The 12674-nt window shown below is 46.5% G+C and overlaps 2 protein-coding genes across 2 annotated transcripts; one reads left to right on the plus strand and one right to left on the minus strand.

Moving 5' to 3' along the window:
* Positions 1–4678: 4678 nt before the first annotated feature.
* On the minus strand, positions 4679–5360 carry LOC125554287 (cortical cell-delineating protein). The gene has a single exon (XM_048717863.2). The coding sequence runs from the start codon at positions 5294–5296 to the stop codon at positions 4871–4873; it is 426 nt and encodes a 141-aa protein (XP_048573820.2). The 5' UTR covers positions 5297–5360; the 3' UTR covers positions 4679–4870.
* A 6598-nt stretch (positions 5361–11958) lies between these two features.
* LOC125554288 (cortical cell-delineating protein) lies at positions 11959–12586 on the plus strand. Its single transcript, XM_048717864.2, has one exon. The coding sequence runs from the start codon at positions 12008–12010 to the stop codon at positions 12431–12433; it is 426 nt and encodes a 141-aa protein (XP_048573821.1). The 5' UTR covers positions 11959–12007; the 3' UTR covers positions 12434–12586.
* Positions 12587–12674: the final 88 nt, after the last annotated feature.

Below are 12674 nucleotides of genomic sequence, written 5' to 3' on the forward strand. Positions count from 1 at the left end.
CGCCGAACCAAAGTATGACATGCTGGTAAGCAGTATGACTTATATCGCCCACAACTCACTTGTGTTCTTCTCGTGCATATAACATCAACGCATAAAACCTAGGCTCGGATGCCACTGTTGGGAACGTAGTAATTTCAAAATTTTCCTACGCACACGCAAGATCATGGTGATGCATAGCAACGAGAGGGGAGAGTGTGATCCATGTACCCTTGTAGACCGACAGCGGAAGCGTTATGACAACGCGGTTGATGTAGTCGTACGTCTTCACGGCCCGACCGATCAAGTACCGAAACTACGGCACCTCCGAGTTTTAGCACACGTTCAGCTCGATGACGATCCCCGAACTCCGATCCAGTAGAGTGTCGGGGAAGAGTTCCGTCAGCACGACGGCGTGGTGACGATCTTGATGTTCTACCGTCGCAGGGCTTCGCCTAAGCACCGCTACAATATTATCGAGGAGTATGGTGGAAGGGGGCACCGCACACGGCTAAGAAAACGATCACGTGGATCAACTTGTGTGTCTAGGGGTGCCCCCTGCCCCCGTATATAAAGGAGCAAGGGGAGGAGGCCGGCCGGCCCTAGGGCGCGCCAAGGAGGAGGAGTCCTCCTCCTAGTAGGAGTAGGACTCCCCTCTTTCCTACTCCTACTAGGAGGGGGAAAGGAAGGGGGAGAGGGAGAAGGAAAGGGGGCGCCGCCCCCCTCTCCTAGTCCAATTCGGACCAGAGGGGGAGGGGGCGCGCGGCCCACCCTGGCCGCCTCTCTCTCTCTCCACTAGGGCCCATGAGGCCCATTACTTCTCCCGGGGGGGTTCCGGTAACCCTCCGGCACTCCGGTTTTCTCCGAAATCAGCCGGAACACTTCCGGTGTCCGAATATAGCCGTCCAATATATCAATCTTTATGTCTCGACCATTTCGAGACTCCTCGTCATGTCCGTGATCACATCCGGGACTCCAAACTAACTTCGGTACATCAAAACTCATAAACTCATAATATAACTGTCATCGAAAGCTTAAGCGTGCGGACCCTACGGGTTCGAGAACAATGTAGACATGATCAAGACATGTCTCCGGTCAATAACCAATAGCGGAACCTGGATGCTCATATTGGCTCCCACATATTCTACAAAGATCTTTATCGGTCAGACCGCATAACAACATACGTTGTTCCCTTTGTCATCGGTATGTTACTTGCCCGAGATTCGATCGTCGGTATCTCAATACCTAGTTCAATCTCGTTACTGGCAAGTCTCTTTACTCATTTCGTAATACATCATCTCGCAACTAACTCATTAGTTGCAATGCTTGCAAGGCTTATGTGATGTGCATTACCGAGAGGGCTCAGAGATACCTCTCCGACAATCAGAGTGACAAATCCTAATCTCGAAATACGCCAACTCAACATTTTCCTTTGGAGACACCTGTAGAGCTCCTTTATAATCACCCAGTTACGTTGTGACGTTTGGTAGCACACAAAGTGTTCCTCCGGCAAATGGGAGTTGCATAATCTCATAGTTATAGGAACATGTATAAGTCATGAAGAAAGCAATAACAACATACTAAACGATCGGGTGCTAAGCTAATGGAATGGGTCATGTCAATCACATCATTCTCCTAATAATGTGATCCCGTTAATCAAATGACAACACATGTCTATGGTTAGGAAACATAACCATCTTTGATTAACGAGCTAGTCAAGTAGAGGCATACTAGTGACGTTTAGTTTGTCTATGTATTCACACAAGTATTATGTTTCCGGATAATACAATCTTAGCATAAATAATAAACATTTATCATGATATAAGGAAATAAAATAATAACATTATTATTGCCTCTAGGGCATATTTCCTTCAACAAGGAGACGGACTGTTGATCAAGCATCGCCGTGAAAGATCGGGCCATCTACACGCACAAATTAGCGTCTCGCTAGTCCGTGCCTCATCAATGTCCATGTCATTTTCGTACCCACTAAATATTTGCATCACTATGTTGTTGGGACACTAAAGTACCTAAGGCAATATTCTACTAGATTAACACGTTAATTTCACCAAGTCACTGGATGTCAATAGAACTTTGCATTTTGTAAAGATATATACTTATATACTCTTAAAATTTAACACTTATAATGTTTGTTGTCAGTAGCAAGAGCACATGTTCTTTGATTTGACCTCAGCTTTTAGGCTACTGAAAAAAGTTGTAGTTGCTTGTATTGCGTACTGCTATATATATAGGGTATAAGGTCGGTACAGAGTGAGTCGGTTTGAACTTGATAGCTTAGGACACCCTAGTGCTAACCAGGATGACAAAACAGAGTTGGCAGGAAAACTAGTTGTTGGTGCTACTAGCTGGAAGTCAGAAGGTTTATCTTACTAGAATAATGAAAAACAAAGTTTAGCTAGCAGGAAAACTAAACCGATCTGCACAAAATTCTAAATGGAAAACATATCAAGTTCATGCCAAGGGGTTTGGTAAAACTCAAGATATGATCATGTTTTGTGGAAACACGTGTGGTATACTGAAAGTAGACATGGAGATGCTCAAATTCATATATAAAGTTATTCCATATGAAGCACGGTTGATTTACTATGCATTTTACAAAATGCGAAGTTCCCTTGACATCGAGGGACTTGGTGAAATTCATAAGTGTTAATCTGGTAGAATATTGCCTTAGGTACTTTAGTGTCTCAAAAACATAGTGATGCAAATATTTAGTGGGTATGAAAATTACATGGAGATAAAGTAGACATAAGATTTTCCAACTTTCATAGTTAGATCATATTCATATGATGCCAGGATTAATTACTATGGATCTTACAAAATGCAACTTTCTGTAACAGAAGTTCATTTATATCATGTCAGTCACTTACATGCAAGAAATGAACATGTTAAAGATGATTAACATGGCAAGGATAGGCATGGCGTGAATGTACACATTATGCAGTGCAAAACTCATGTAGGATGCAAATGCATAAGAGCTATAGGTCAATGGATATCATCATGCCAAGTTTGTAAGTTTTAACAGATTCTGACAGTTATATTATGGTGCACTTTTTCCACAGAGTTTTCATCAAGCAAATTGATCGTAACATAGATAAAAATGCCACCATTGCGTAGAACACAGAAAAATGCACAACATTGATATAAGGCACGTTTTCATCGGATACACAGATTAAAAGTTATAACGGTTTTAATATAAGATAGTGCAGCTCCTTTCAGCTAGGCGCTGCACTACACTGTGCAGCTCCTTTCAGCTAGGCGCTGCACTACACTGTGCAGCTCCTTTCAGCTAGGCGCTGCACAACCAGGAGTGGGGCCCGGGGTGCCATGCTGGACAGACTTGCAACGCCTGCGAGCTAGGCGCTGCACCGTAGGGTGTGGCGCCTTCGTGTCGGGCGCCACTCAAAACGGTCAGCTGGGTGAATTTTTTTGCAACGCAGTTTATTTTGTGAAATGTTTTTGTTCACAGGTCAAAATTCTCAAATTTGCCTAGTTAGCAAGCATGAGAACTTCGTGATTCAAGTTATTTCTTAACAGAAACTTGTCGTGTGTCACTGCAATTTGCCATCCTTGCGTGGCTAGAACTGCCATAAAAAACGCCAGGGCCGGTGCCACGCACCTGGCATGTGGTACTTATCATTTAGGTTTTTTATTGGAACGGTCATTCTAATGCTGCGTTTGGATGATTGAATGGAAGGCCTTCATATGGAATTGGTCTCATTTCCAATTCAGCAAGGAAACTGTAATGGACATGAATATGAATTCGCTTGTTTGGATGCTAACTAATTGAATTGGCTCATGAAATCTCAGTTAAATTTCAAGACCAAAGCATGTTGGATGGCAAATTATGAAATTGGATAGTGCTTTGTTTTATATGCATCAAATTAAAATATGTATAATATGTGACTATGATTGAATGATTATATAGCAATGTGTGACTATAATTCAAGACTACAACCTAAAATACCTTATGAAGTTACCCCGCAAAAAAGCACCATATGAAGTTCACAATTTTTTTCCACCATCTCATTACCATTTAACAATAACATCCGACATGCAAACGATAAATCTATGGTTAGTTGATTACAAAAGATAAATCTGTGAAAGGAAAAGGAACAAGTTAGCATGGATCCAGTGAAGGGGGAGAAGAATATGGCATGAGGTCCACTATGGGCATGGGAGGAGATGGGTTGTCACAACCAGAGATGGGCGAGACAGAAGGCCTGCATCGGCCGGAGGAATTTCGGAGAAAAAAGAACATCAGGCCCGATCTCATGGAAAATATTTTGTCTCCGCTTGCAAAATTTCTAACTTGTGAAAATATCAACCCACCCCCCCCCCCCCCCCCCCCCCCAAATTCCAACTTCCAAAGGGATAACTGGAGATTAGTGGTATAGGAGATTTCCTCAGCCAGCCACGCCTGCGCGTGGCCTCACTGTGTTTGCGGCAAATTGATGTAAACAGATAACTATTAGTACAATTGTTTTTCATCATTTTACATATATTTAAACACCTATTTACACATTTGTTTTGGCATGGCTCCCGCATTTGTGAGGCGTCATCTAGTTCTTTTTTTGCGGGGTAAGGCGTCATCTAGTTTTCAAAAATGAAGAAGCTACAATGTGTATGTGCGCGAGCGCGTCTAGATCAGTACTTGTGTTTCAGAAAGAAAACAAAAGGGCAATTAACTAGAGCAATATTTATTGCTCACTGATGATATATATCAATACGAAGAGCACATGGTTGTTCGCCAAAAAACAAAAAGAGTAGTGCTGGTTACAACGATTCAAATGCGGACACGAAAATAACAACGACGTACGGACCAAAAGCAAATCTTATTGAGCGGCGCCCGTGCAGTTGCAACAGTACGCGTCCGTTAATGGGCTGGGCAAGTGAACTCGGACGGGCACGTCTTGCCGCAGTGGTTGAGGAGGAGGCTGATGTCCACGGGCACGTCGAGGTGGATGCCGAGGACGTTGGCCCTGACGGCGGTGCAGAGGCAGACGGCGGCGTCAAGGTCGACCAACCCGTGGAGCAGCGGGCAGCACTCGTCGCGCGCCGGCACGCCGACCTTGAGGCCGAGCAGGCCGCCGAGAACGTTGGCGCACACCCTCAGCTTTAGCGCGTCGATGGAGCACTGCCCGCCGTGGCCGTGCGCTCCTCCTCCATGGTATGGCGGCGGAACGACAACGGGCGGCGTCGGCACGACGACTGGCGGCTGGCAGTAGGGTCCGCAGCCGTGCGTGGCGACGGCGGAGAGGAGGAGGCTCAGGGTGACGAAGATGGCAGCTCTGGATGCCATCGTGAGCGTGTGCTTGAGTAGGATATGTAGCTAGTGCTTTGGGTTTGGGATGCATGAGAGCTTGGAGAGAGTGTTGTATTTATAGCCGGGTGATATGCATGGATGCGTGGTGCATGGGATCAAGCTGTTCGGCGTAATAGCTTAGGTATGTAGGACGAGACTTGCCTGCTCCTCGGCGTGCGCCCATCCGTACTCCCGCATACGTGGCATGATTTGATTGGAATAAAATAAGGTCCGGCCCCATTCCCTTAAAATCAGAGGGGGGAGGAAAATAATTAGATTAGAAAAAAAAAAGACAGCCGTAGGATGAAGTGGGTGCACGGATAGGAGCATGGAGAGGGAGCAGGCAAGCCGGATCCAGGTATGTATGCATGATCGATCGTCATACGTGGGCATGTGCGATTCGATCGGCTTCGAGACTGCTAGGTTGTCTTTTGGGTGTATCATTTGTTTGATACGGCGGGATTTTAGCATGATCACGGACTGATGGCTTTGGAATATTATTCCTGAAGATACGGCAACAAGTTGAGCAATGCTCTTGCATGTTCATCCATGTTAAGCCAACCTTTGTGATGCTACACAGCATATTTTAGATTAAAAAGGACAAGATTATGTAAGCAAGTTGAGGAATAAGGTGTGAGCGCTTGGACTTCGTTAGCGATGCGCGCGGGGCGCAGTGGACAAGGAAATAATAATCAGAAACACCTAAAAATCAGACGTTAGACATGATAAATCTGACATTTTTCATGGCAACTTATATTGCGTGATGATGGCAAATTTAACTTGCAAGCGCAGTAATTTTTGAAAAAAACGAACTGAAGCGGATTTGCCATGCTCGCCAACTAAACTTGCCAGAGAACATAATTTATGATGAAAAATGTTTGATTTATCATGATAAAAAAATCTGACATCAGATTTATAGTGGAGGCCATAATAATATGGACACACATAGCCACCATACCGGAATGTAAGCCGACATCGAAGTTTATGCTACCTCCATGTGAGACCAATACTGAACCGGCTAGAACGATGTTATCTTTGATAGCACCATCAATATGATGGGGACTCTGCAGGTACATTCTTTGATAGTCATCTGGTTAATTATCAAATGGTAGAAATTAATCAGGTGCTAATGACTGTCATTTTGATATGATAGTGAGAACTTTGGCTGAGTTTTTCTTTCTAGGGAAACTTTTTCATAGAATAAGCTAGACGGCTTAATTTGTGTGTGTCCTAGCTAGGTCTCAAGTGCTCAGTGTGTCGGTCTATTTTTTCCTCTAAAACCCAACCTTAACAGGTTTCGGAATCCCAGCATGCTGGCTACCTATATAGATGTAGTCTAGGTTGAGATACTTATTTTAAGATGGAGGGAGTACTAATTAACATGTCAAAGCGAATTATCAAGAAAACTATATTGGCAAAAGTGGGGGTTTCAGCCGGTTTTACCTATATAGGCCCTACCTTTTTTGCTGGGGGGGGGGGGGGGGGGGGGGGGGGAGCTGAATAATTGTCTTCCCGACCATGGACATGCATGATTCCATCGACTTAATTACGTCTGTCTAATATGATCTCTTGTTTCTCGTGAACACCCAATGGGTCATAAGGTCATATATGCAAGTACAGTGGTAACACACAAAGTTGTTTGTTCACATCTGAAATATTCTCGGACAACTTGAACTACCGATCTACGCTGTCCGAATCAAACTTTCACAAACCACGACTGTACTTTGGTTTCTTGAAACAAACTTTCATCTAGCAACAGAGTGTACGTTGCAACGGGAGAGAAAAAATAATACACTCCCCTGACCCAATAACCATGACTCAAGACCTCAATAGATCCACGTCCTTTGTTGTCATTATATTCAGATTTTTTAAATAGTTAACAGATAATAACATCATATTCAAATTCTGCATATTTTTTAATCAAATTTCATATATAACATGTTAAATTTGAAGTTAGAGTTTAAAAGATATGAATATTCTGAATAATTGTCTTCCCGACCATGGACATGCATGATTCCATCGACTTAATCACGTCTGTCTAATATGATCTCTTGTTTCTCGTGAACACCCAATGGGTCATAAGGTCATATATGCAAGTACAGTGGTACACACACAAAGTTGTTTGTTCACATCTGAAATATTCTCGGACAACTTGAACTACCGATCTACGCTGTCCGAATCAAACTTTCACAAACCACGACTGTACTTTGGTTTCTTGAAACAAACTTTCATCTAGCAACAGAGTGTACGTTGCAACGGGAGAGAAAAAATAATTACACTCCCCTGACCCAATAACCATGACTCAAGACCTCAATAGATCCACGTCCTTTGTTGTCATTATATTCAGATTTTTTAAATAGTTAACAGATAATAACATCATATTCAAATTCTGCATATTTTTTAATCAAATTTCATATATAACATGTTAAATTTGAAGTTAGAGTTTAAAAGATATGAATATTCTGAATAATTGTCTTCCCGACCATGGACATGCATGATTCCATCGACTTAATCACGTCTGTCTAATATGATCTCTTGTTTCTCGTGAACACCCAATGGGTCATAAGGTCATATATGCAAGTACAGTGGTACACACACAAAGTTGTTTGTTCACATCTGAAATATTCTCGGACAACTTGAACTACCGATCTACACTGTCCGAATCAAACTTTCACAAACCACGACTATACTTTGGTTTCTTGAAACAAACTTTCATCTAGCAACAGAGTGTACGTTGCAATGGGAGAGAAAAAATAATACACTCCCCTGACCCAATAACCATGACTCAAGACCTCAATAGATCCACGTCCTTTGTTGTCATTATATTCAGATTTTTTAAATAGTTAACAGATAATAACATCATATTCAAATTCTGCATATTTTTTAATCAAATTTCATATATAACATGTTAAATTTGAAGTTAGAGTTTAAAAGATATGAATATTTTTGAAAAGCATTTGATATGTACTGCAGGTTGATTAAATTAAAACTATCGCTCTTGCAGGAAACCCTCGGTATTTTGGTATTGCGAGATATGTATTGTGGGTTGATCTCTACTCCTAATGGAACAGTTGGTAAATAGACTGTTGGAAATATGGCCTAGAGGCAATAATAAATTGATTATTATTATATTTCCTTGTTCATGATAATCGTTTATTATCCATGCTAGGATTGTATTGATAGGAAACTCAGATACATGTGTGGATACATAGACAACACCATGTCCCTAGTAAGCCTCTAGTTGACTAGCTCGTTGATCAATAGATGGTTACGGTTTCCTGACCATGGCCATTGGATGTCGTTGATAACGGGATCACATCATTAGGAGAATGATGTGATGGACAAGACCCAATCCTAAGCCTAGCACAAAGATCGTGTAGTTCGTATGCTAAAACTTTTCTAATGTCAAGTATCATTTCCTTAGACCATGAAATTGTGCAACTCTCGGATACCGTAGGAGTGCTTTGGGTGTGCCAAACATCACAACGTAACTGGGTGGCTATAAAGGTTCACTACAGGTATCTTCGAAAGTGTCTGTTGGGTTGGCACGAATCGAGACTGGGATTTGTCACTCCGTGTAAACGGAGAGGTATCTCTGGGCCCACTCGGTAGGACATCATCATAATGTGCACAATGTGACCAAGGAGTTGATCATGGGATGATGTGTTACGGAACGAGTAAAGAGACTTGCCGGTAACGAGATTGAACAAGGTATCGGGATACCGACGATCGAATCTCGGGCAAGTACAATATCGCTGGACAAAGGGAATTGTATACGGGATTGATTGAATCCTCGACATCGTGGTTCATCCGATGAGATCATCGTGGAACATGTGGGAGCCAACATGGGTATCCAGATCCCGCTGTTGGTTATTGGCCGGAGAGTTGTCTCGGTCATGTCTGCATGGTTCCCGAACCCGTAGGATCTACACACTTAAGGTTCGGTGACGCTAGAGTTGTTATGGGAAATAGTATGTGGTTACCGAAGGTTGTTCGGAGTCCCGGATGAGATCCGGGACATGACGAGGAGCTCTGGAATGGTCCGGAGGTGGAGATCGGTATATTGGACGAAGGGTATTGGAGTCCGGAAGTGTTCCGGGGGTATCAGGCTATGGCCAGCGTGACCGAAAGGTGTTTCGGGAGCCCCGACAAGCGTGGGAGGGCCTCATGGGCCAAAGGGGAAGGGGCAAACCAGCCCACTAAGGGGTGGTGCGCCTCCCACACCCTTTACCACGTTACTTGGGGGGTTGGGGCGCCTCCAACTGGCTTGGGAGGCAAGCCTCCACCTGCTTGGCTTGGGGGGCAAGTCTCCCTAGGATTTTCCCTAGGAAGATCCAATCTGCCTAGCTGCCGCCCCCTAGGGGAAACCCTAGGGCGCCTCCCCCTCTCCCCTTGCCCCTATATATAGTGAAGGGGTGGGAGGGCAGCCGTGACCTCTTCCCTGGCGCAGCCCTCCCTCCTCCTACACCTCCTCCTCCTTCATAGTGCTTGGCGAAGCCCTGCTGGAGAACCACAAGCTCCATTGCCACCATGCCATCGTGCTGCTGGAGTTCTCCCTCAACTTTTCCTCTCCCCTTGCTGGATCAAGAAGGAGGGGACGTCCCCGGGCTGTATGTGTGTTGAACGCGGAGGCGCCGTCCGTTCGGCACTAGATCAGAATCAACCGCGATCTGAATCGCTGCGAGTACGACTCCTTCATCCACGTTCTTGCAACGCTTCCGCTTAGCGATCTACAAGGGTATGTAGATGCACTCTCCTTCCCCTCGTTGCTAGATTACTCCATAGATTGATCTTGGTGATGCGTAGAAAATTTTAAATTTCTGTTACGATCCCCATCATATTTCCTATGTTTTCCACCTATAGAAGGAAATCACCCCTCCATCGATATTAGCGTTTTTTTGGAATGAGATCTCCAGGTTATGAATTTTTTTGCGATTCTTTCCAACTGTGACCTCTCCTCCGCTCCGGCTCCTTCTCGCATAAACACCTCCACCACAGCCAGCTGACGCCACCCCAGACCTCCTGCCTCTCCACACCTTCTCCGCCACCTCCTCCTCGTACTCCATTGACAATCCCTCCGCCATGTTTGTCCACGACGGTGTCGAGGACATGGTGCGGCAGCATACCAGCGGTATAGCAGCGCATAGTAGCAGGAAGCAGCACGCAGCAAGCGAGGCGAGCGGCCGGCGTGGCTGAGGGGGCGGCCGGCAGAAGATGGCCGTGACAGGAGGGGGCGCGAGGCAGGGGCGCGGCTGCGGGGCGAGCAAAGGAATAGGCAGCAGCAGACGGGGCGAGCGCAGCTAGCGAGAGTGTGGCGCGTGGCCAGGGTGTGCATCCCGCGGGTCACAGTGGTGCGGTGGCTGCGGCGAGCGCGACGGCAGTGGCGGGTGCGATCGACGCGGTGTGGCACGGGCGTGGGCATGAAGAGGGAGTGGCCCCGCGGGCGCGAAAGAAGAGCAGCAGGCTCGGGCATGGGCGCGCATAGGAGCGGGCATGTGCCACGGGGTCAATCCGAGGAGCTCGGTGGCTACCCCTACAATGGCCAAGGCGGACGGCGGTTCTCGACCACGGCAAAATACCTAACGAGAGCAAGCGAGAGGGAAAACAGGGGAAAGGCAAGAGGAGATCACGGCGGTGTCAATGGCGTCCTAGGGGAAGACAGGGGAGCTCAGGGCGGCGCGGATCGAACGGCAATGTTACGGTGGCCGAAGGTTGAGGAAGACGGCAGCGACGTCGATGCGGGGGTGCTGGACTTGATCTCGTTGGCACAGACGAAGTAGCGGAGGAGTTCGGAGCTCCTTGACAAGCTCCTAGCCTGCAGGGAGAGCAGTGGCTGTGTGGACGGGGTCGGTCATGGTGGTCGTGGTGTCTGACTTCGTCCAGATCGACGGGATCGAGCGAGCGAGGAGGAGAAGTGGATCTGGGAGGGGGCGTCGAGGAGTGAGGCCATGGGGGGCAGGGGAGGCAGGGCGTCACCCTTATCCATTCCCCTCAATGCCGGCGAGGTGGTCGGGCGGGAGCTCGGCTCTGTAGCGACGCAGCTCGGGGAAATATAAGTTGTGGTGGCAAATATAATACACACTATCCATATTGTTATGCACTAGCGCGTGTGCGTGTGAAATAGATGAATTATGATCCCGTACCCAATAAGATGGATATGTGTGTGTGTGTTAGAGAGAGAGGGGAGGAGAGAAAGTGAGGAAGAGGAAGGGAGAGAGAGTGTGTGTAAGAATTTGATAGTAAAAAATGTCACCAATATCACTTGATATGTATGAGAATATTAAATGTAATATTAACATAACTGATATTAAACTTTTAAAGTTAATATGGCCCCGTTGTAACATACGGGCGTTCTTTTAGTTACCTTAAAACTATGGTTAACATGGATGAACATGCAAGGGTATTGCTCAACTTGTTGGCGTATCTTCAGGAATAATATTCCAAAACCATCAGTCCCTGATCATGCTAAAATCCCGCCGTATCAAACAAATGATACACCCAGAGGACAACCTAGCAGTCTCCAAGCCGATCAAATCGCACATGGCCACGTATGATCATGCACACATGCCTAAGCGACTACGCCAAACAGTTCCATCCCATGCATGCACGCATCCAGATCCCCCGGCTATAAATACAACACTCTCTCAAGCTCTCATGCATCACAAACCCAAACCCAAAGCACTGTCTATCCTCAAGCACACGCTCACGATGGCATCCAGAGCTGCCATCTTCGTCACCCTGAGCCTCCTCCTCTCCGCCGTCGCCACGCACGGCTGCGGACCCTACTGCCAGCCGCCAGTCGTCGTGCCGACGCCGCCCGTTGTCGTTCCGCCGCCATACCATGGAGGAGGAGCGCACGGCCACGGCGGGCAGTGCTCCATCGACGCGCTAAAGCTGAGGGTGTGCGCCAACGTTCTCGGCGGCCTGCTCGGCCTCAAGGTCGGCGTGCCGGCGCGCGACGAGTGCTGCCCGCTGCTCCACGGGTTGGTCGACCTTGACGCCGCCGTCTGCCTCTGCACCGCCGTCAGGGCCAACGTCCTCGGCATCCACCTCGACGTGCCCGTGGACATCAGCCTCCTCCTCAACCACTGCGGCAAGACGTGCCCGTCCGAGTTCACTTGCCCAGCCCATTAACGGACGCGTACTGCTGCACGTACGGGCGCCTAATAAGATTTGCTTTCGATCCGTACGTCGTTGTTATTTTCGTGTCCACATTTGAATCCTTATAACCGGTACTACTCTTTTTGTAACAATCATCAGCCATCCAAATCATGATCTATTGACACATGGAACTGAGTAATAATCCCGCATATATATGGCAGGCTTCGATGCACGGTAGCTCTTTCCATATTGTCCGTAGTAAGTAAAATCACTA

Source organism: Triticum urartu, chromosome 4A (assembly GCF_056163025.1).
Source record: "Triticum urartu cultivar PI428250 chromosome 4A, HENAU_Tu73, whole genome shotgun sequence".
Classification (NCBI taxonomy): Eukaryota; Viridiplantae; Streptophyta; class Magnoliopsida; order Poales; family Poaceae; genus Triticum; species Triticum urartu.